This window comes from Chiloscyllium plagiosum, chromosome 11 (assembly GCF_004010195.1).
Source record: "Chiloscyllium plagiosum isolate BGI_BamShark_2017 chromosome 11, ASM401019v2, whole genome shotgun sequence".
NCBI classification, from domain to species: domain Eukaryota; kingdom Metazoa; phylum Chordata; class Chondrichthyes; order Orectolobiformes; family Hemiscylliidae; genus Chiloscyllium; species Chiloscyllium plagiosum.
The window spans coordinates 30,744,831-30,770,321 of record NC_057720.1 but is presented as its reverse complement, the minus strand read 5'-3'; the positions used below and the strand labels follow the sequence as shown (position 1 = coordinate 30,770,321).

The window sequence follows — 25,491 nt, the reverse complement described above, 5'->3', positions numbered from 1 at the left end:
TCTCTTTTGATCCAATTATTCATGAGAAAAGGCATTGCTGAAAAGGTCTGCATTTATCAATCATTCCTCATTGCCCTTGAGAAGCTGGTGAGCCACTTCTTTGAAGCTTGTGTAATATGAAGGATCTCCCACAACGCGGTGAAGACTAAGTTCCAAAACTTTGGCTTTGTGAGGGAAAGGAAAATAACGTCATGCTAAGTCACAAGAGTGAGACTACTGGAGGGGAACTTCTAGGTTGTGGTGTTCCCGTGAGCCTCCTGACCTTCACCTTCTAAGTGATATCAGTCATGAGACTGGAAATTGCCATTATCATTCAATCATATAGTTACGTGGATTTGCTGATTATAATTGCTGACAAAATAATTTTTGCTTACTTTTATCTTTCCTTTCCAGGAACCTTATGGATGGCTCATAGATTTGGTTAATCGGGTAAGCATTCCATCAATTAACACTAATTTCTCATTTTTCTCTCCCATACTACAGTCACTCTTCTCTCCCTCCATTCTTTTTTCATATACTTAATCAGATTGCAAAACAACTGAAGGATAATGGACACCTGTAAATGTATTGTAAATATTTAGGCCATCCAATTGTTTATCCTTGTATAATAAATACGGCAGTAGAGGAAAAATGAAGTCATGGAAGGTCTTAAGTAACAGTTGTACAAAACATTCTGACACGTGCAGGAAAGGAGCAGGATAGTTAAATTAAACCGGTTAACAAGTAAATGGATTGAGAGGCAAGAGGTATGAAGCATAATTTAAGAAGTCTTTATATCAACTGGAAGCAAGCGGTACGCAAAAAACAATAGATTTTTTTGCCAAGGCAGTCATTGGTCATGTTAAGAAGAGGGCTGTGGCAGACTTGAGTTTTTGCTTTCACTGTTTTTACCCTTGAAAGTTTTATAGAGGCGACTAGAAACTGTTTTGTAACACTACTAAAGAGTAGAAACACTGAGCACAGAAAGAGGTAATTGAGCTAATTATGCCATCGCAGTTCTTTGAAAATGCTATCCATTCCCCTGTTCTTTGCACTACTGCCGGGCTGAATGGTGAGATTTAGGGAATTGAGGGGAAGCAAAGCTCTGGAAAATTCTGAAAGGTTTCTTTCAAGAGCAGTGACACTTGTTTGAACACATTGACTAAGCATTACCAATATTTTTCAGTGTTCATCGTCATACATAATGGCAGAAATAATTTGGAAGGACAAACATGTTTCATAATCAGCCTAGGATCAGACAGACAGTTGATATCTTGAGCAGTTTATTTGATTTTTTTTTAGGAGATTATAGAGTTTATGGAAGAATGAAGCAGGTATTGTTTATCTAATAACATATATCACAATATAGATGAAAAGTTATTCTACTAGATTGTCCCTGAAAGGTGTATGGGGAGACTTTAGAATGAAAACATGTTAGCAGAAAAAACTTGGGAGTTCAGTTCATGCCGAGTTTTATAAATTTTAAAAGTTACTTGGAGGGTGGAACTTTGCCCAAGATTTAATGCAAATAATACTGGATTCAGCGCAGTGGCCTCTGATATTAACCTGTTGGCACAGTGATCTGGGTAAGCTGGGTGGCAGGCTGACATGTGGCACACAGGCAGTATGAAGTCATAAGATTAGACTAAAGAAGTCTATTTAATTAAATAGTGATCTTCAGGGAATAACATAAGAAAATGGATCTGAGTATTTTGTTGGCTACATTTTAAGCACTGTTAGTTAAAAGTGACAAAAAGGAATGAAATGATGGAATGTACTTCTAGTGTTGTTTTATTTTGAAACTTCTTGATGTAGCATATCTGATATCCTCAAGTTTTGCTCTCCATGTCACAAGCAAGATTCAGAGTTGATGGAACAAATTTGGCAAGACAACGGATTGAACCTTGAACTGAAGGACTGAGTTGAGGAAAGTTTATTGAACTAGAAACTTAATCCCTTCAGCTGCGGGAGTACTTGATAAAAGTTAAATATTTTATTGGATGTGGGGATTTTGGATTTCTGTCAGATGCAGAATTTGGAAAGGTATCATAAGTGAATAAAAAATTTGAGCAATGTTTTCTTACAAACAAGTTGTGGAACAGATGGCTAAAACATCACAACAAATTTTGTCGAATCAAATTTATATATTAAAGCAATGATGGATCTTTTGAAAGCATCTGCTGGTTGAACTAATCGACTTGGGTGCAAACCATTGCTGAATGTATTACAACAATTAATTCCAATTTAGATAATTGAATTGCTTTATTATTGCAGGCCTACTTTGCAGTATGTTAAATGTAGCCAGTTGAAATGAGGTTTATCCTTATTTAGATAGAGATAAGTCTTTATGACTGTTATTATCTATTTCCACATGTTGCTCAAAATACTAGTAAGCACTTCCAGTAATGGATCAACACTATTTTACTAGCTGTTCCTATTTTAGTTAAGTTTTGCTCTCATTTTGCTTTTGTAAGACTGTCTATGAATGCAAAATTAACTGTACTGCATTGCAAGAGTTATCATGTAAGTCAGTGGAAGTGCCAGCACCATACCAATATCTCAGTAAATGAACTTTCAATCAACACCTAGATGTAATCCACAAACTAAGTTTGGTTCCAATAAATTTCTTTACTTTAGTTCTGATAATTTGGCACTAAGCTCGTTAGTTCTCAGGTACTCGTGAAAAGTTGGGTGTAGGTCAAAATACTTCATCTTTTGAGTTGTACAGCTCATCATTAGTTTTTCACACATTCCAAAAATTGCCTGCAATATAATTTTAAATTATTTCAGCACACTCTGTGCTGCTGTGGGTCATGCCAGCTTTCAGTCTCTCTTAAAGGTACAGTGTATACCTACATCTTCTTAACACTTTGTTGAAATATTCATCACATTCATTTTAGCAGTACTGTATGTTAGAAATGTTTACAGTGATATTTAATTATCCCCACTTTACATTTGAGTTAACACCCCTGGTATTTTGTAACAAGTGCCTATTTGTATCTGGCACCTCGTAGAGGATACAGCATTTGTTTATCGGAAGTGAACAGTTTGCTGCTGAGCCACACTTGTACGTTTTTATTTTCATTCACTGGATGTGGTTGTCACAAACTAGACCGGCATTTATTGCGCTTCCCTAATTATGCTTAAGAAGGTGGTACCGAGCTGCCACCTTGAACTTCTGTAAGTTCATGGAAAGTAGGTACAGTGTGTTTTTCAGGAGGTATTTCAGGATTTTGACCCAGTAACAGTGATAAGGTTCCATGTCACGATGGCATGTGGCTTGGAGGGAAGTAGATAGTGATGTTCCCATGCTTCTGCTTCCTTTCTCCTCCTTGCTGATAGGGTTCATGGCTGCGAAGGTATTTTTAAAGAAGCCTTGGTGAGTTGATACAGTGCATCTTGCAGACTTATCAGTGCTGCCAATATGTTTTGGTGGATGGAAAGAATGTTGAAGGTGTTGGGTGGAGTGTCAGTCAAGCAAGCTGCTTAGTCTGAGCTTCTCAAGTAATGTTGGGGCTCCACTATACAAGCAAGTGGAGAGTCATCCATCATTTACTTGACCTCGCTGTGCCATTGTAAATAATGGACAGGATTTCAGGATTTAGGAAATGAGCTAGCTTCTGTTGTTATGGCCACAGTATGCATATGGCTGGTCCAGTTCAGTTTTTGGTCAATGGTAATGCCCAAGGTGTTGTCAATGATGCAATTGAATGTCATGGGAAAATGATTGGGTTTTCCCTTGTTGAAGATGGTCATTGCCTGACGTGTGGTGGGAGTGTTGCTTCCCACTGATCAGTGGATGTTGTCCAGGTTTTGCTATATACGAACATGTACTCTTTTAGTATTTGAGGCAGCGCAAATGGCATGGAACATGCAGTGGGTAATGGACATCCATAATTTATCCTTTTAATGGAAGGAAGGTTATTAATGAAGCAGCTGAACAAGTTTGGGATTAGGACACTACCCTGAGAAGCTCCTGCAGTGTCATTGTGGACTTGAGGTGATTGACAGTCTCAACCATCTTCTTTTGTGCTTAAGTATGGCTCAGGTCATTAGAGACTTTCCTCCTATCCTCATTGACTTCAGTTGCACTGAAGTTTCCTGATGCTGTACTATGTCAAATGCTGCCTTCATGTCCAGGGTTGCCACACCTGCAGAGCTGAACTTAGTAGTTTATGTTTCGACCAAGGCTGTAATGAGGTCAGCAGCTGAATGACCATCCTGGACTCCAAACCGAACATCTGTTGAGCAGGTTATTTGTTGCATAAGTTTCTCTTAATAGCACTATTGTGGTCCCCTTCATCAATTTGCTGCTAATCTGGTCAGTATTTGACTGGATTAGATTTGCCTTGCTTTTTGTCCACAGGACTGACTTGGGCAATTTTCCTCAATGCCAAGTAAGTGCCAGTGTTGTAGCAGTACTAGTGCAGCTTTACTATGGGATCATTTAATTCTGGGGTGCAAGTCTTCAGTACTGTTGTCAGAGTCCATGATCTTTGCAGTATACGGGTGCCTTTCACCAGTTTCTTGACATCATATGGAGTGAATCAAATTGGCTGAAGGCCGGCATCCTTGATGGCAGGAACCTCAGGAGAAGGATTATGGTGGATCATCCACCCAGCACATCTGGTTGAAACTGATTGAAATGTTTGGTATAATGGGCTCCCCATCATTGAGGATGGGAATGTTTGTGGAATCACTTCCTCCTAATAGTTGTTTAATTGTTGACCACTGTTCACGGTTGGATGTGGCTGGTTTATGGAATCCTACAGTGTGGAAAGAGACCACTTGGCCTATCAACATCTGCACTGACCCTCTAAAGAGCACGCCACACAGACCTAGCCCCCTTAGTCCTATCCCCATAAGCCCACATTTATCATAGCTAATCTACCCAGACTGTGCATCTTTAGAGAAAGCCAACACACACATAGGGAGGACGTGTAAACTCCACACACTCATCCAAGGATGGAATCGAACCCGGGTCCCTGGAGCTGTTAGGCAACAGTGCTAGCCACTAAGCCACTATGTTGCCCTAAATTTAGAGTTTAAACCTTTTGCAGAATTTAAATCTGCTCTTGGTTGTTAAATTGCTTAGCTCTATCACTTGCATGCTGCTTGTGTTGTTTGACATGCAAGTAGTCCTGTGCTGTGGCTTCACTGTATTGATAACTTATTTTTTGGTATGCCTGGTGTCACCCGCTTCCAACTGCATACCATTGTGCTGCCAACTCTGGTTCACCTATCCTGCAGGTAGCACGGGACATGCCAAGGACAGGTGACGATAATATCTGGGACCTAGCCGTACTCCTGGAATCATCCTTTAAATTTAATGTCAGGCTATTGTTTCATTAGTCAGTGGGATAACTCTAATTTTGATACATTCCCTCAGACTTTCATAAGTCGGATGTTGCAGAGTTAACACCTTCCTTAAAGCAATAATGTGTTTTTGTTTCTAGTACCTGGATTAATGCTGGTGGTTTTATTCTTTTATTTAGACACTTTTGTATTTTGACCCAACTGGCTCCATAGGCCATTTCAGAGGCTTTTAATAAGCAACTTCATTGCTGTAGGTCTGAAGTCACATGTCGGCCAGACTAGTTAAAGATAGCAGATTTCCTTTATGAAAAGACATAAGTGAACCCATTCTCCAGATGGGTTTTTATAACAATCAGTAGTTGTCTAATGGTCCTGATTGGATTGGTTTTTAATTCAAGAAATATTAGTTGAATTCAAATTCCATCAGTGGAACCTATATCCCCAGAGCATTATCCTGAGCCTTTGGACTATTGTTGACATTTTCTGCTCCATCACTCCTTGGGTTGTGTTGCCCAAATTATTGGTAAACTAAGGTATTTAGCTGCTGTTCTGAGACTGAGGAGGTACTCATCTTGCTATAGCCAACTTTGCGGTGTATCCTCATGTTTTGTAGTGTCTTCTCCCTTACCAATGTTATAAATAAGAATTCCGAATTCTACCTAGATTTTACAAAAAATCCATTTTGTTATTCAGCTCAGGGCCACACAGAAAGACTTCAGCCTTAGTGACAGTGATGTTTGAAAATTCTGCTCAAAATATCCAAGATAAAAGTTCGATACTTGTATACATTCGGTTCATTTGGCACCTGTTCCTTTGATGCTGTATAATGTCGTTGGTTAAATTGAGAAATTAGTAGCTCTGCTTTGTTTTTTAACTTGCTTTTAATGCAATTTGTCCTCTGAAACAATGATCATTGAGCTAGTTGCTGAATTATATTTTATTTTTCTAGTTTGGAGAGATGGGTGGGTTTTCAGCAATCCAGCTGAAGCTTGGTGCAGAAGATATAGAAACCGCAGTAAGTTATTGTTTAAAATAATGTAATTGAAGCTTCCAGATAATCACTTTGAATAGCTGTTTTAAATGCAGATTGTAAAGCAATCTTTTAAATCTCTTCTTGGTGGGCGGCACGGTGGCACAGTGGTTAGCACTGCTGCCTCACAGCGCCAGAGACCCGGGTTCAATTCCCGCCTCAGGCGACTGACTGTGTGGAGTTTGCACGTTCTCCCCGTGTCTGCGTGGGTTTCCTCCGGCTGCTCCGGTTTCCTCCCACAGTCAAAAGATGTGCAGGTCAGGTGAATTGGCCATGCTAAATTGCCAGTAGTGTTAGGTAAGGGGTACATGTAGGGGTATGGGTGGGTTGCGCTTCGGTGGGTCGGTGTGGACTTGTTGGGCCGAAGGGCCTGTTTCCACACTGTAAGTAATCTAATCTTAACTTCTTCCCATGTAGTTAGAATAATTGACTATTTTGATATAGTTCTTTTACAACATATTTAACGATATCAATTTCAAAACTTAAAACCTTTGATCCCAAAGCATTCTCTGAAGGAGGAAATATTTTACTGATATGTTATGATTTTAAAATTTTTTAATAATTCTAGCTAAAGCAGTTAAAACTATAGAACTAACTGTGTTGCTTTGCATAAATCTGGTTGATTGCTATAGGAACTACTGTGGTTTAGAACCTTTGTGTTTCTATTTTAGGCAGTGTCTGCATTGGTACAGCCTCTGGGTGTATGTGCCGAAAATCTAAATCCTGCCGTAGTACAGGTAAGTGATAACAACACACCTTTCCATGGAGTTGTTGTCAAAAATAGAAATTGATTTATGGTAATGTGTGGTAAATCCAGAAAATGGAGACTGCAACCAGCTTTACACCAAGCTAACTGTATAGGACTATTTTAGGACGATATTTGTTCCAATGTAAATACAACGGAGTTAAAATACAAATGCATTTTTTTTTGTACTATTCTTCCTTCTACAGCCAATGCTGGATCCAGTCATTGACAAAATGATTCGATATGTGCAAAGTTTAGAAGAAAAAGATCTGAAAGACAAGGTAATCACTTTTTTTTCTGGATTACTTATCAAAATCTTTGATCTGATTAAAATTTCTTTTCTAAGGCATAAAAGCCAGGTGGTAGAAAGCGAGGACTGCAGATGCTGGAGATCAGGGTCGAGAGTGTGATGCTGGAAAAGCATAGCAGGTCAGGCAGCATCCGAGGAGAAGAAGAATTGATGTTTCGGTCGTATGCCCAAAACATTGATTTTCCTGCTCCTCGGATGCTGCCTGACCTGCTGTGCTTTTCCAGCACCACACTCTCGACCACAAAAGCCAAATGCTTTATTCTTGAACCTGAATGCACTCCCATAAAATAGGAATATGGACACACAGTGCAAGCCCAACCTTCAGTTGATGCAGTCCTTAGTATCTCTAAAATTAGCAATTCCAATGGACTTCTTGGGTGGCTTCCATGAACTTGAAATCGTCACAAACCTTGGCTGTCCACGTCCTAACTTATGCCAATGCCCATTTACCCATCTCTGCTGTGACAACTGACCTATACTGGCTATAAATTAAGTAATGCTTTTATTTCAAAATTCTCATTCCTTGCTTTCATGCTACTTTGATACACTGCTTCTATCACTGCAAACTCTAGCCACACAACCTTCCAAGTCTTTGAACTCAGTCTCTTGACCATTCCTGATTTTGATTTTTCCATCGTTGATAATCATTCGTTCAGTTGCCAGTGTCCCTGAATTCCCTTCTTAAACCTCTCTGCCTTTTTCTTTGTGTTTCCTAAAATTTACGTCATCTGCTATATTTTAATTTAGTGTTTTGTTTTGTAATGCTTGTGAAGTACTTCAAACACTCAACTACATCAAAGGTGCTTTATTAAATGAAAGTTTTTATTTGTGAACCTCAGCCACATTAATCATACTGAAACTGTTCTGAGAGCAGTGAGATTGCAACTTAATGCTCAATTGCAAACTTGTTCTGTTCTCTATTCAACCCTGAATGCAGATTTATTTGTAGATTAGCTGTTATTTCTATGTGTCCTTGAAAGTAGAAAGGCTCCACTAGAGGTATTTTGACAAAAGAAGAGAGAGGGCCTACTTCAACTTTACCTTGAGTTACTTAGATATTGCAGCATTGGTTGTAAATTGCAAAATATCTGTTTTTTAATTCCTGTCTGCTTTTCAATCTAGAAACTGGTGAACATTCCAGAGCTTCTATCTGCCATCAAATTATTATGCATGCGATTTCAACCAGAGCTGGTGATGGTGGTAGATGACCTCCGCTTGGATATCCTCCTACGTATGCTGAAAACTCCCCACTTCAGTGCAAAAATGAATTCATTGAAAGAGGTATACCAATTTATTAATTTCAAATTTTGATGATAGAACTGTGGTTAGAATTGCCTGAGGTTTGAAATGATTAATCAACAATTATATTACTCAGTTAATTGGGAGAATAATGTTGAGGATTTGGAAGTGGTGTGTGGGGGAGTGTGCATAAAGTCTGGGATTTAGACAAGTTGGATGATATATTTATGTCCGATGGTATACTTGTGGCAAGCTGTGATTTATCCACTTTGGTAGGAAATATCCAAAAAGCCAAATTTTCTTTTTGAATCGTGAAAAGCTAGGAATGGCTTTGTCCTTGTGCCTGAATTACAAGTTACATACAGGCAGTTTGTGTAATAATGAAAGTAATTAGAATGTTAACTTTTGTTACAGGAGTGTTGTAGTACAGAACTGAAGTCTTACTATAATTCTGCGTGGTGTTGTAGAGGCCACACTCTTGAGAGAACTGGGTTTCAGGTTTGCCTGTTTACCCAAAGAAGGAGATGCTTGTCCTAGAGGGAGTGCAATTAAGGGTACTTAGGCTGGTTCCTAAGATGAGTAGGTTGCCCTGTGAAAGGTTAGATAGCCTTGGTCTATATTCCCTGTAGCTCAAAAGAATGAGAGGTGATCTAATTGAATTTTGTGTAGTTTTTTAAGAGACTTAAGGTAGTTAAAAGGTAAAAGGAAAGCTGAGAAGTTTCTTCTTGGAGATCAAGAACATGGGGTCTAGGTTTCAAAATAAAAGGTTTTTGAAGTGTTTCTGAACTCAAAAGATTATATTACTCAGTTAATTGGGAGTATTTTTTACAGAATTTTTGGTATTCTGTATCCCAGCGAGTTATATTTGCTCGTTGTTAATATACTTCTATTCATTAGTACTTCCTGGTGAACTAAGGGATGTGGCATAGTACAGGAATGTGGAGTTGAGGTGAAAAAAAAAATCAACCACTATACTGCTGAATGGCAGAGCAGAATTAATAGGCCAAATGGCCTACTCCAGCTCCTGTTTGTTATTATGACAAAACCGCTGTCAATAGAATGTTTTTGTATAGAATCATAACCTGTGGCTGACAGCAGCCAGCAGTATTGCTGCTATTTAGCATTTTATACATTGATACTTTGCCACTTGATAAAGTTGGCATGGTTTGAAAGATGAGCCACATTCTCTTTCTGCTGTTATTCTTTGACAACCTAATTAAATTAGCAGTTCAAGGTTGTTTTGTGAGATAAACACTGCTCATATTTTCATTAATAACTCTATCAGAACTGAATCTTCAAAATATCTTAAGAACTTAATGATAATACACAGGATTGCTTTGAAAATCGATCAAGTTATAGAAACAGGTAATAAACGAACACGTTCTAGACCAACAATGCAAAGTGGGCTGAGCAGAGGCTGATAGCCAGTTCAGCACTCATGGGGATGGCCTCAACCGGGACCTTGGGTTAATGTCTCGCACACACTCTGTTACATACTTATACTCTTTGCCCTTTGACACTAACACACACTCACACTCTCTCAGACACTCATACCTCCCGCCCCCAAACACACGCACACATATATGTTTGTGGGATACTTACTGAATTACATTTTATTTTGCGCAAAAACTGCCTGAATCCATGTAAGACTCTGTAAATTGTTTTTTTAGAAATAGAATCAGTCTGAACATTGGAGCACAGACAGCCTCACACAGAGCACCTCACACCTTCAATGTATTATCTGAGCTAATGTGGCACCTGTTGATAAAGTTCACTTGAGAATGTAACTTTAAAAAAGATTTCTGGCATTTACAGATGAAAGAACTGAAACCAACATGCCCGTTCTAAAAGATGAGAGACTTAACAAACAATCCAGGTCTTTTTTAATATAAAATTTCAGTTACATCATAATGTAAACTTTTGCTATAAATTGTATCTTATGATCTTATACTCCACAACCACCTGATGAAGGAGCAGCGCTTCGAAAGCTAGTGCTTCCAAATAAACTTGTTGGACTATAACCTGGTGTTGTGTGATTTTTTAAAAACAAGTTCTAGAGCAGTGCTTATAGGAAGTCAACAACAACCTGTTTGGCTCTGAATTACAGGCATATTTGTACTATTACCTTCCTGTTTCAGTTCACGGTTTGTCATAAAACTTTCCAATAAATACAATTTATGCATGAATAGTTAAATGTGCACCAATGGCTAGAATGTTGAACTCATTAGGGAATCAATAGGTAGGGTTACCTCAGGAGTAAGAACTGTTAATTACAGAGGTGACACAGTCATGTTCTCTCAATTTATTTTCACAACATATTTTATTGTTTTGCACTAGATTGCTAATAGTGTTTAAACCACTAAATGTAAAATGGACAGAGTTTGCAGGCAGAAGAAGGATTCAAGCTTGTCAAATGAGTATGATTCAGTCACTGTTTCTAAAATAGACTTTGAAGAATTGTGATATGACTTCTGACTCTCTTTATTTTCTGTTACACTTTCCATTTATGATATTAATATTTCTGTTGTTCCAAAGGGGAATTACTGGATTAACACTTAACAATAACCTGAATATTTCAATCTTATTCTCTAGGTTACTAAGCTGATTGAAGACAGTACCTTATCAAAATCTGTGAAAAATGCAATTGATACAGATCGGTTATTGGACTGGCTGGTAGAAAATTCGGTATTGTCAATAGCACTTGAAGGTACAGTAGATTTGAGAAGAGACTAACAATGTGTAGTTTAGAGTTTCTCAACTGGCACACAGTGCACTATCTGGTATCTCAGCTATATCCTGATATAGCTGAGACCATGATTGAGGATGAAGTACTATTTCCTCTTTTTGAAAAGGGTGACTGTGAATTGCCATTATGATACCATGTATCTTTGGTCTCAGTGCTGAAAATTGAAGATTGTTTTGTAAAATCAGCTTAACCTCAAGAATCTAAGGCAGCATTTTTTAACCATTAATAGTAAACACTTTCCAGAACAGCAATGATTCTCAACTAATGCTAGCAATTTCAGCGTGGATTAGTAATTAAAAAGGGAAATTTAAATCCTGTCTGACTCACTACCACATTGAGTAGGACCATAAAGTGAGATTGTTCCTGTGATACCTGAACCCACAGCTTTTTGGTCTCAGCATGGAATGATGAAGTGCTTTTATCATTTTTCTCTTCCCTGAGAAGGGGCATGATCAACAATAATTTTCAGATGTTGGCATGAAGGTGTATTGCTGATCAGTCAGCTCCATGAATTTTCTATCTCTTATTATTGTTGTATTACATCCAGTACTTATGAAATGCATGCTGTAACGACATTTGACCTCTTGGTGGAAAATAGTGTATGATGTAACAGTGAACAGAGTGATTTTATATATCTATCAGTGGCATTATGGGACATTGTTAGATAATTAAAATGCATGTTTTGTTTTTGAGCATGTTTCAAAGGTATTTGGCATTGAGAGGTTTCATTTCAGAATTTCTTTGATGTTTTGGGTCACAAGGTTGCAGATTATAGTTGAATATAATTGTGATACTGATAGCCTCCAGTGCTTTATGGATGCCCTGTTTTGATTTGTTCTGAATCTATCCATAGGAGTCAAATGATGGTGCTACACAGCATAATGAGAGTCTCCTCTTTGAAGGCAAGATTTTTTCTCCAGAGGAACTATGTTAGTCACACTCACCAGTGCTTCATGGAGGAATATACATTTCTGGCAGATAGATTGGTGTAGTTAAAAAAAAAATCTTCCTATGTATTTGCTATGTCACTATTTCCTGTGAGTCCAATCTGGCAGATCGGTCTTTCAAGCCCTGCCCAACTCCATCAGTAATGGTACTATCAAACGGACCCCCACCAAAGTTCAATCTGCCTGATATCTCGATCTAATTGAGTATGCTGTTTAGACAGTTTAGTTCCAGTATCATACTGAGAAAACCTCTTGTTTTTATTCAACTTCAACAGGAAATATTGATCAAGCACAGTATTGTGATAGAATAAAGGGAATTATCGAGCTGCTGGGCAGTAAACTCTCCATGGATGAGCTTACCAAGATTTGGCGCATTCAGGTACTAAGTAAATCTGGCAGTGGTTTGCATATTACAACTGGTTTTAACAGAGTAATTTTTAATTTAATAGATCACATTATGTGAGCATAATATAGCAATTGTCACACTTCTTCATTGAGTTAAATCCAGTAAGGCTGCTTTGAAGATGTTGGTGTGACTGAAAAAGATTAATTGTATTAAATTTATTTATTGGACATTAATAAAAGTTGTTTGAAGAAGTGATTCAATAGTTGGAATTTACATGTTAAATTTAAGTTATGTGCTTCAAATTCCAAGGCCCTCCTTTGTGTGCTGATAAGTTTATATTTTATCTGGACAGATAAGAACAGACTTTTTTATTCAATCAATTTATTCATGGGATGTGGGCAGTGTTGGCTAGGTCAGCATTTATTACCCACGGTCATTTCTTTCTGGAAGGTAGTAGTGAGCTGCCAGTTTGACCCAATGTAGTCCATGTCGGGATGCCCAAAATATGCTGTTAAGGAATGAGCTCCATGATTTTGACCCAGGAACAATGATATAATTCTAATTTGTGATGGTTTGTGGCTTAGAGAGGAACTTGTAAGTGTTGGTGTTTTTGCATCTGCTGCTGTTAACCTTCTAAACGGTAGTGGTTATCTTTGTTTTGTCTTTTGAGAAAAGGCTAAACAGATTGGCACTCTATTCACTGAAGTTTAGATGAATGAGAGGTGATCTCATCGAAAAATATGAGGTTCTTAAAGGAGTTGACAGGGTAAATTCTGAGAGGATTTAGAACCAGAGAATACAGTCTCTCAATGAAGGGGAGCTGATTTAAGACTGAGATGAGGAGGAGTTTATTCTGAGGTTTGAGTGTCTTTGGAACTTCTTGCCACAGAAAACTAAGAGAACAGAGTCCTTCTTCAGTTGGGGAATCAATGATTAAAGGAAATGGGCAGGAAAGTGGACGTGAGGAATGTCCAATCAGCCATAGTCCTGTTGAATGGCGAACAGGCTTGAGCTGCCAAACAGCCTACTTCTGTTTCTATTTCTTATGGTTGCGGGTTTGCAAGATGCTTATAAGAAGCCTTAGTGAGTTGCTGTTTTGGTGCAACCTGCCTCTGTACATTGTAGTGGAGGGAATGACTGAGGAATTAGATGAGTTATCAATCAAATGAGTTGTTTTGCCTTGGATAGTGCTGAGTTTCTTGAATATTATCAGAATTGTCCTAATCCAGACAAATAAAGAGTATTCCATCGCACATTTCCCTTGTGCCTTGTAGCTGATTGACTGGCTTTGAGGAATCAGGAGGTGAGTTATTCACAGCTGAATTCTCAGCCTATGACCTGCTGTTGTAGCCACAGTATTTATATGGCTAGGCCAGTTTGGTTTCTGGTCACTGGTAACCCCCAGATTCTTGATTGTGGGAGATTCAGCAATGTAAATGCTACTGAACATCAGTTGGCAATGGTGATGGCCATCTCTTTTTAGTGATGGCCATTACCTGACACTTGTGTGAAATGGATGTTACTTGCTGCTTACCAGCCCAAGCCTGCATTTGTGAAGATCTTGCTGCATATGTACATGAACTTGCTCACGATCTGAGGAGTAGCAAATGCTGATTAACTTTGTGAAATCATCATTAAACATCCCACTTTGATCTTTGTAAGAGAATGAAAGTTGTTAATGAAGCTTGGAGATGATGTTGAATATATTGCAATGGAGGACAGACATATTATGTTTCAGACAGATGTAATGTAACTTGCAGATGTTATCTAAACCTAATAGCATTGCTATTTATTAAGTCAGGGCAATCCTCAACCGTCATTGAAAATATTCACACTATTATTGCTGCTGCTGCTGCCAAATTCAACTATGATCAACTGAACCATCTCTTCATTCTGATACAGAAGGTGAGTGAGCAGCTTTTTCTGTGGTGAAGTATTTTTTAAAAGATGTTTGAAAAAGAAAGATGACAGATCGAGATCAATGTGTAAGGATATAAGTTAATGCAGATCAGGAGGAGCCGTATGGGGAAGAAAAACGAATTCTGTAAATTGGTATAATTGAATGAAGTGTAGAGATAAAGAACCTTGGCGTCTATATTCAAAAATCCTAAAAGATGATATGGCAAATTTATAAGGTGGTTAAAGTATCATTTGGTTACTTGTGCTTTCAGTTGAAGATAAAAAATATTAAAAATAAATCGTGCCAGATTTTAAATTGCTAGATACAATTCTGGCTACCACATTTGAGGATAGTTATGAATCTCTACATTTCTGTTCCCTAAAGCTTTTTTACTGAAGGGATAGGAAACTTCAACTATAGTAGGAGTTTAGAATAGCTAGAACTGTTCTCCTTGGAACTGCGATATTTAAGATATTGAGGCAAGAGGTTTTGAGAAATGGCATGGATTTGCAATTAGAGGCCTTGTTTTTACTTTCCCAAAAATGAAGATTACGAGTAAACAAACTCGTCCTAGAATTTTGCTTATGCTCGTGCTAAGGTATTAAATATTTAAGGACTGAGTCAGATAAGGAGGCCTACACCTAAATTGCTGTCTCCCCCCTCCACACACCTTCTCCCCACGCACCTTCCCCTCCTCAAAAACTGACAGTTCACATTGGTCAAAATTTTACACAATAATTGGATGTAACCACTATTTCTTTCGTACTATAATGCACCATGGTCACTCTGCAGCCAAAACAAAGTGTTAGTTTATGGGTGTTTACAACATTATAATAATGCATTCAGAAAGAAAACTTAAGATAGACTTCATTAGTTTGAAAATTTGACACTTTAAAGTTTAGTCGTAACATTCCCTTTCATCTTTGTTCTGTCTTTTAATTCTGTTTTGTTGATTGTCAGATTATAAGCAAAATGTAAAGACTTCTTCTGTTTAATCATGTTGCATCAAGTGGTATCCTTCTACACAATATGACTTGGGCTAAAATTGTCTTGACATTGTGGGAAAAAAAATGAGAGTTTCTTTTTAATGCCCCATTATTATAACCGCTTGTATGTATTATGTACCTTTAATATAATGAAATGTCACAAGACACTTCACAGAGGCATGATAAAGTATAACACTGAGTCACATGAGGTTTGGTCAGACAGTCACCATGTAGGCTTTAAAATGTCTTGTAATAATGATAACATAAGGAAGTATCTGAAGATGGCATTGAGTCTTATTAAGCCATGTAATAAAGGCCAAGTGTAAATGACATTGAAGCAGAATGCTGGGTATACACAGCAAGTCTGGCAGTGTATATAATGAGAGAAGCAGTTAATGTTTCAGGTCAGTGATTTCTTCATCTCCAAAATGTATTTCAGTCCTCTTATCTTTAATTAGAAGTCTGCTGTTCTTTTAAGGCTAATTTGCATTACAGATTTTGTTCCACTAGACTAGAAACTGCATTTTTCTGTGAATGGAGAAACAAAATATTTGTGTGTAAGTAACACGTGTTTTAAAAAGTGACCTCGCTTTGAACTACCGTAGCAAGGGTAGTCCTGGTTAAATAAGTTTCAGGATAAGTCAGGCCCCCTGCATAACCAACGTTCGCCCGCTGGGGCCTCCTTATGCACTTGAGATGCAAACAATGTTGTATATTACTGAAGAGTACAGACCAAGTGATGGGCTAATCACTTTACTTAATAAATAAACCATGAAACATTTCTCAAAGTGCAAAATATTGACAATAGAATTCTGTTTGATGGATTCAACTTTCTCCATTCCTGATTAGAGTTGGGAGATTGAGAGTGACCGAATCCGACAAAAACTGCTCAGTCTTATAGGAAAAATTGGCCGAGAAGCTCGTTCTGAGAACACCACAGGCAAGGTAAGAATTGTTCTGTCAGGTGTGACAAGACTTTACAAATGAGCATGAGTGATTTTGGGATTGATGCTAAACTTGTTTTTTTTAAATCTTTTTTTAAATACTACCTTCACCCTCTTTTCCCCAACAACAGGTGCTGGAGGTGCTTTGGGAGCTTGCTCATTTACCAGCACTACCCACAAACTTAGTCCAGCAGGCACTGGAAGAACATCTTACCATACTTAGTGAAGCTTATGCAGTAAAGGAGCAAATCAAGCGAAGTTATATCATCAAATGTATCGAGGATATTAAGAAGGTAGATAACTTTGTGAAAGAAATTATGCACTTTTTTTTAAAAGACCTCCGTATAAAGGGACTGGGAAAAGAAAGTAGAATTAAATAGAAATTACGAAACAATTTAATTGTTCAGCCAAAGTAGTCCATGTTGTCCTCAGACTTTCACATGTACAATCATTTAATTCCACATCCCTTTATATATCCAAACTATGATCTGCACCTGTGCTTTTCTTATATTGAGTTACATGGTTTGACTGGACTATTTTTACGTTGTTATTTGAAAATTATAAATTCTCAATCACAATGTCAAGTCCATATGATAGGAGTAACTACTGATTGCAAGTCAGAATCTTTTTTCAGTCTTTAGCATAATCAGTACAGAATTAAGTTTTGCAAATTTGTCCCTTTCAGATATTGATTCAGTTCCCTTTCGAAAGCTTAAATTGACCCTTTCTGCACACTTGTAGAATCACACAATAGAGAAGAGGCCCTTCAGTCCATCGAGTCTGTACCACCAAAAATACATGACTACTTACATCAGTTCCACTTTCCCACGCTAGGCCTATAGCCTTGAATGATATTCCACTTTGTGTTCATCTAAGTACTAGATTGCATGGTTACCTGTCTCAACTACCCTCCCAAGCTGTGCATTTCATACCCTCACCACACTCTGGAAAGAAATTGCTTAAATCCCCACTAAACCTCGTGCTTTTCACTTTAAAAGTGTGTCCACTTGGTCTTGACCTTTTGACTGAGTAGAATATCTACTCTCTTCACATCCTGTTCACCAGGCTGTACAATCTTGTACACCACTATCAGGTCTCCCCTCAACCTTTTCTGCTCCAAATAGAAAAGTCTTGGACAGTGCATACCAGATCTTAACCATTCATTGCTTGAAGTATCTGTGTCTCGGTTCTCCAATTGTCTTAAATGTATGCGCACTGATTCATGATTCTTGATTCTTCCACCAATGGGGATAGTGCCTTCCTTCTTACTCTGACCACATCCCTTACTTTTAAATATGTCTATCTCCTCTCAATCACCTCCTGCAAAGTCCTAAATTATCCAGACACTGAAGTTCTTCATTCATGAAGTCTTTCTTGAGATTCCTTCACCCTCTTGAGGCCCCCCCACTGCTGGAGCTTGGAGCAGAAGTAGACAATTCATTCCTCCACCTTGAGCTTGCTCCATTATTTGTTATGATCATGGTTGAGCACATGGTATGATCATGAGGGTGGCCTCAACTGCGTTTCCCTGGCTGTTCTCCATTACCAATTACTAATTAAAATTTGTCTGTCTTCTCCTTAAATTTACTCAGTGTCCCCATTTGCACTGCACTCTGGGGTCGTGAATTCCACAGATTCATGACTGTTTGAGAGAAATAATTTCTCCTTATCTCTGTTTTAAATCTGTTAACCCTTATTCTAATTCTATGACTCTCATTCTAGGTTGCCCCACACCACATGAGGAAACATGTATATTTTGTTAGTCTGTAAAATCTCTCATTCTTATAAACCTTGTCTCTCTAAATTGTTACACTGTCTTTTGTTTTCATTCGCAAAGCTAATAGCCTTAGTGAGTTGATGGTTACAACTGCTTTGATAAACTTGATGTGTTGTTGAATTTGTAACTCTAATGTTAAAGTGTTACTTTTGCAATGTCCAACTTCTTAACTTAATGTTATAAAATACTTGATCAGTGCTCACTCAAATAAAAATAGCTCTTTCATGTTACAAGTTTCTATCTTGGAACAAGGAGAATGGTTGATTAAAAGCTCAAATGTTTCCATAAGTTGCAAGATCAAGTTGGTTTAAGAAGCCATTTGAAACCTGTGATGTTTTTCACATATCCCCACTGTTGATTTGATCATTCAAAAGTATAATGTTGTTTTAATGATAAAACTTCATTTCAGTGTAGAAAATAGATTTGTAGCGGTTATCTTATTGTGGTTTGTCAAACTGTTATCTTCCACTGATGCATGTTATTGGAATCACTGGATGATAACTAATTTCATTTGGTATTGTTCACTGGAAATGTTTTAAATATTTAGTCATGTTCAAATTACACTATAAGCTGGTCAGCATTTATATTGTTTTAAATTGTGCTTTTTATTCCCAGTCCTCTCAGCAAAATAACCAACATCCAGTATGGGTGGTTCCAGCTTTACGCCAGCTTCATGAGATTACCAGGTCCTTCATTAAACAAAGCTGTCAGAAGCAAGACAAGGTAAAAAAAAAGAGGACTATTACAGTCATGAAATGGACTGTCAATAAGATGAAGAAATCTAGGAGTTCTAGAACTTTAATTCTGTAAGAGAAAAGAGGTTAAAGGATATTAAATTTAGCAGACAAGCTACTAACTAAGCAATTAACTCTACTGACAGTCAGGTCAGTGTTGCAGTTGGCCAAAGCAGTAATGTTCCACTTCTACACTTGGTGTTGCTACGTTTTGAAGCTGTTACAGTTCCTTAAGAATTTTTAAAAATCAATTTAAAGCAATTGATTCTAGTAAACACCCAGATTACAGATCTCTCATTTGTGCATGATATTACTGTGTTTCAGATAACTGCAGTTGCCTGATTCGTACTTTGACTTTCAGAGCATCAAAGATGAATTGCCGTGTTGACTGGGAATCAGTTTCAGTCGCCAGTTTCAATGCTGATGAAATAAGCATGCAAACATATCAATTAGGAATAGGCCATTTGGCCTGTGAAGTCTGCTGTGCCATTAGCAAAGATGTGCTAATTGTGATCTGATTGTGGGCTAAGCTTCACTTACCTGCTTACCGCTATCAATCTTTGACTCTCTTGTTCATCAAGAATTTATCAACTTCTATTTTAAAAATATTCATTTATCCCTCTTCCACTGTTCTTTGAGAAAGCGTTCAACAGATTCATGACCATCTGACAGAAAATCTTTCTAATTTCAGTCTTGAATGGGAGACCCCTTATTTTTAAATCATTTTCTTTAGTTCCAGTCTTCTCCATTAAGGGAAAAAAATATTTTCAGCATTCACCATGTCAAGCCTCCTCAGGATCTTTTATGGTTCAATAAGATCACCTCCCAATCTTCTAAACTTCAAATACCAACTTTTCCTTGTAAGATGATGACCCCATCCCAGGAATCAATCCAGTGAACTTTCTGTGAACTGCTTAGAATCGTAGAAACGTACAGCAGTCCAACCTGTCCATACCGACCAGATATCCCAACCCAATCTTGTCCCACCTGCCAGCACCTGGCCCATATCTCTCCAAACCCTTCCTATTCATATACCCAACCAAATGCTTCTTAAATGTTGCAATTGTACCAGCCTCCACCACTTCCTCTCTGGCAGCTCATTCCATTCACGTACCACCCTCTGCGTGAAAAAATTGCCCCTTGGGTCTCTTTTATATCTTTCTCCTCTCATCCCAAACCTATGCCCTGTAGTTCTGGACTCCCCACCCCAGGGAAAAGACTTTGTCTATTTACCCTATCCATGCCCCTCATAATTTTGTAAGCCTCCATAAGGTCACCCCTCAGCCTTCGACATTCTAGGGAAAACAGCCCCAGCCTGTTCAGCCTCTCCCTATAGCTCAAACCCTCCAATCCTGGCAACATCCTTGGAAATCTTTTCTGAACCCTTTCAAGTTTCACAACGTCTTTCCGATAGGGAGGAGACCAGAATTGCGTGCAATATTCCAACAGTGGCCTAACCAATGACCTGTACAGCCACAACATGACCTCCCAACTCCTGTACTCAATACTCTGACCAATAAAAGAAAGCATACCAAACGCCGCCTTCTCTATTCTATCTACCTGGGACTCTACTTTCGAGGAGCTATGAACCTGCACTCCAAGGTCTCTTTGTTCAGCGACACTACCTAGGATCCTTTGCTAGCATTTGGCCCATATCCCTCTAAACCCTTCCTATTCATATACCATCCAGGTGCTGTTTAAATATTATAATTGTACTAGCCTCCACCATGCCCTGTGGCAATTCATTCCATACACACATCCCTCCATGTGTGTGAAAAAGTTGTCTCTTGGGTCCCTTTTAAATCTTTTCCGTCTCACCTTAAACCTATGCCCTCTGGTCCTGGACTCCCTCACTCCAGGGAAAAGAGTGGGGGAGTCCATGCCCTTCATAATTTTATAAACTTCTTAAGGTCACCCCTCAGCCTCCGCACTCAAAGGAAAATAGCCCTTGCCTATTCAGCCCCTCTCTCTAGCTCAAACGTTCCAACACTGGCAACATCCTTGTAAATGTTTTTTGATCCCTTTCAACATCCTACCGATAAGGAGGGAGACCAGAATTGTATTCCAAAACTGACCTAACCAATGTCCTGTACAGCCGCAACATGACCTCCCAACTCCTGTACTCAATACCCTGACCAATAAAAGAAAGCATACCAAACGCCGCCTTCACTATCCTATCTACCTGCGACTCCACTTTCAAGGAGCTATGAACCTGCACTCCAAGGTCTCTATGTTCAGCAACACTCCCTAGGACCTTATCTTTAAGTGTATGAGTCCTGCTAAGATTTGCTTTCCCAAAATGCAGCACCTCGCATTTATCTGAATTAAACTCCATCTGCCACTTCTCAGCCTGGTCTATAGTTCCCTGGCTTGTCTTTACCGCCCTTCTTAAACAGTGGCACCACGTTTGTCAACCTCCAGTCTTCCAGCACCTCACCTGTGACTATCGGTGATACAAATATCTCAGCAAGAGGCCCAGCAATCACTTCTCTAGCTTCCCACAGAGTTCTCGGGTACACCTGATCAGATCCTGGGGATTTATCCACCTTTAACCATTTCAACACATCCAGCACTTCCTCCTCTGTAATCTGGACATTTTGCAAGATGTCACCATCTATTTCCCTACAGTCTATATCTTCTATATCCTTTTCCACAGTAAATACTGATGCAAAATATTCATTTAGTATCTCCCCCATTTTCTGTGGCTCTACACAAAGGCCGCCTTGCTGATATTTGAGGGGCCCAATTCTCTCCCTAGTTACCCTTTTGTCCTTAATATATTTGTAAAAACCCTTTGGATTCTCCTTAACCCTATTTGCCAAAGCTATCTCATGTCCCCATTTTGCCCTCCTGATTTCTCTCTTAAGTATACTCCTACTTCCTTTATACTCTTCTAAGGATTCACTCGATCTATCCTGTTTATACCTGACATACGCTTCCTTCTTTTTTTTAACCAAACCCTCAATTTCTTTAGTCATCCAGCATTCCCTATACGTACCAGCCTTCCCTTTCACCCTGACAGGAATATACTTTGTACAAATTAGAATGAATATATTGTAATTCTCATTTTTCTAATTGTACCAATGAAAGTTCTATAATAGGAGAATATCACTATTACAGCACTCAAATATTAACCACTAAATTTAACTATAGTTGCATTTTGTTCAGTCTGGAAGAAACAAGAATAGTGGTTTACTGAAAATGAGCTAAAGCAACAATATGAAAACTCCACAGTACAGTCATGACCAGGATTTTCTACTTCATGATTACCTGATGCAAACTTAACCTGCTTGTTTTAGAGAAGGGACAGATAAAAAAGTTAGACGTTATCCAAGAAGAAAGAAAACTGCATTTGCTAGTACATATTACCAAATTATCATTCCAATATTTTACAGAGTTCCAAGAATAACTAACCCACCGGTCTCATCCATTGAAAAATGAATGGCTAAAATTTTAGAAAAAGTAACTTTTGCGATCACATCGAGAATATGGTGTACAGTTTTGGTTTCCTATTTAAGGAAGGAAAGGACTGATTAGGGACAGTCAATATGACTTTGTGCATGGGAATTCCTGTCTCTGTAATTTAATTGATATTTTTGAAGAAGTAACAAAAAAGGATTGATGAGGGCAAGTAGTGGACCTGATCCAAATCTATTTCAGTAATGCATTTGACAAGGCGCCTCACAGTGGACAAGTTAAAAAGGTTAGACCACATGGAATACAGAGAATACTAGCTATTTGGATATAGAACTGGCTTGAAGGTAGAATACAGAGGGTGGTGTCGGAGGGCTGCTTTTCACACTGGAGGTCTGTGACCAGTGATATGCCACAACGATTGGTGATGGGTTCATTGCTTTTCATCATTTATATAAATGATTTGGATGTGAACATAGGAGGAATGGTTAGTAAGTTTACAGATGACGCCAAAGTTGGAGGTGTAGTGGACAGCTAAGAAGGTTACCTCAGAGTACAATGGGATCTTGATCAGATGGGCCAATGGATCGAGGAGTGGCAGATGGAGTTTAATTTAGATAAATGCAAGGTGTTGCATTTTGGAAAAGCAAATCAGGGCAAGGACAGTGAAAGGGAAGGACCTGGTGAGTATTGCTCAGAGATCTTGGACTGCAGGTTCATAGCTCCTTGCAAGTGGAGTTGCAGGTAAATAGGATAGTGAAGAAGATATTTAACATGTATGCCTTTATTGGTCAGTGCAACGAGTATAGGAATTGGCAGGTCATATTGCAGCTGTGCAGGACATTGGTTAGGCCAGTTTTGGAATACAATTCTGGTCTCCCTCCTTATCGGTAGGATGTTGTGAATATTGCGTGCAATTCTGGTCTCCTTCCTAACGGAAAGATGTTGTGAAACTTGAAAGGGTTCAGAAAGGATTTACAAGGATGTTGCCAGGGTTGGAGGATCTGAGCTACGGGGAGAGGCTGAACAGGCTGGGGCTGTTTTCCCTGGAGCATCGGAGGCTGAGGAGTGACCTTATAGAGGTTTACAAAATTATGAGGGGCATGGATAGGATAAATAGACAAAGTCTTTTCCTTAGGGTGGGGAGTCCAGAACTAGAGGGCATAGGTTTAGGGTGAGAAGGGAAAGATTTAAAAGAGACCTAAGGGGCAACTTTTTTCACGCAGAGGATGGTACATGTATGGAATGAGCTGCCAGAGGATGTGATGGAGGCTGGTGTAATTGCAACATTTAAGAGGCATTTCGATGGGTATATGAATAGGAAGGATTTGGAGGGATATGGGCCAGGTGCTGGCAGGTGGGACGAGATTGCGTTGGGATATCTGGTCGGCATGGATGGGTTGGACGGAAGGGTCTGTTTCCATGCTGTACATCTCTATGACTAAGAAATTATACCAACCTCTCAACTTTGTCCCTTATGTGTATATTGATATTTGGTTGATACTTTGAATCCAGAAAGGATAAGCCACGAATCCTTGGAGAAAAATCATCACTTTTTGTTTATGAAATTCTCTCACTGATATTGGTGTAATCAGTTGCTGGTGGATTTCAGTGTTTACAATAGACAGCTTCTTGTTTTGCAACAAACCATTGATCTGCAATGTGGCTTTTAAGAACTTGTCCATGTGCCACATAGAATTATTTGTTGGATGAGATTGTACCACCTCGGGAGTTGTCTTTTCCAGTCACATTTAAAAGAATTGCAAGCTTTTTGTAGCAGGTTTTATGGTGATAATAGACTCACCTAGGAAACAACTATCTAAGTTGCCATCTTGAATGATGAGGTGATTACAGGATGTCCCCATTTGTACCATTGTACAACTATCTAGAGAATCTTAAAGATATAGATTCATAGATGAACAACCAAGTTATTTTTCCTGTCAGTCCCTGAAATCATGCTGGATTGTTTATCATCCAGCAAATGATAAACAATGATTTGGGATTCCTCTATGAAATGGCAAAAAGATTCTTTAGTCCTCCTTTACTAACACCGTTCCAGTGTGGGTTAATTAATTATGGAACAGATTGGATTTATTTGGTGCCTTTCATGTCAGGAATCCTTTTGTGTCTTTATGTAATGTTTGTGACATAGACTTAATTCTAATTATTCAATCATGGATGGACGACTTAGCACTCTGGTATCTGAAATATCTGGTAAATCTGCAGGATACTGTTAAAGAAATTTGAATATATATAATTTGCAATAGTGGCCAAATAATTAATTTTAATGTGGTCACTGATGTTATGGAGCCCTTCGAAAAGCGCAATGTGATTAGAATAGGTCAATGTGGACAGGTTAAGTGAGTGGAGTCCAACATGGCAGGTGGATATAATGTAGTGAAGTTATTCACTTTGGTTTGAAGCATAGCAAAGCTAAAATTTTTTTAAAGGTGTAAACTTTTAAGTGTTGATGTTCAAAGAGACTTGAATGTGTTTGTGCAAGGCATACCGAATGTTACCATACAGGTACATCAAGCAATGAAGAAAGAAAATTATGTCTATTCTAAAGGTATTGAAATAAAGAAGTCTTGCTACAGTTGTACAGGGTTTTGGTGAAATTTCTGAAATACTATGTGTAGTTTTGGACTCCACAATGAAGTAAAGATAAATTTACATGATCACATTTATTTAAATTAAACTCCACCTGATACTCTTTGCCTGATATATATTGTGTATTTGGATTGAATTTCTTCTCAGAAGGGGGGGTTTAAACTAACTCTGCAGGGGCATGGGAACCCAGACTGTAGCTTTAGGGTGCAGGACCTGGAGTGTAGGGAGGTTAGGAACATGGCATCAATTTCAAAGGAGGGTGCCTGTAAACAGGAAAGTGGCTTGAAGTGTGTATACTTCAATGCAAGAAGTATACGAAATAAGGGAGGTGAACTTGCAGCGTGGGTTGGTACCTGAGACTTCGATGTTGTGGCTATTACGGAGACATGGATAGAACAGGGACAGGATTGGCTGTTGCAGGTCCCAGGATTTAAATGTTTTAGTAGGGTCAGAGGTGGAGGTAAAAGA

General features: G+C 38.6%; 1 protein-coding gene across 4 annotated transcripts in view; it reads left to right on the top strand.

Annotated features, from left to right (window-relative positions):
• usp24 (ubiquitin specific peptidase 24) overlaps positions 1 to 25,491 on the top strand; it is a 186,236-nt gene that overhangs the window by 34,855 nt on the left and 125,890 nt on the right. For all 4 annotated transcript variants that reach the window (XM_043699013.1, XM_043699012.1, XM_043699014.1 and 1 more), the window contains exons 6-16: positions 394 to 429; positions 6,245 to 6,310; positions 6,997 to 7,062; positions 7,277 to 7,351; positions 8,503 to 8,661; positions 11,212 to 11,326; positions 12,588 to 12,691; positions 14,456 to 14,563; positions 16,394 to 16,489; positions 16,620 to 16,781; positions 18,881 to 18,988. In XM_043699013.1, coding sequence (XP_043554948.1) covers positions 394 to 429; positions 6,245 to 6,310; positions 6,997 to 7,062; positions 7,277 to 7,351; positions 8,503 to 8,661; positions 11,212 to 11,326; positions 12,588 to 12,691; positions 14,456 to 14,563; positions 16,394 to 16,489; positions 16,620 to 16,781; positions 18,881 to 18,988 — 1,095 coding nt within the window. The remainder of the gene's footprint in view (positions 1 to 393; positions 430 to 6,244; positions 6,311 to 6,996; positions 7,063 to 7,276; positions 7,352 to 8,502; positions 8,662 to 11,211; positions 11,327 to 12,587; positions 12,692 to 14,455; positions 14,564 to 16,393; positions 16,490 to 16,619; positions 16,782 to 18,880; positions 18,989 to 25,491) is intronic.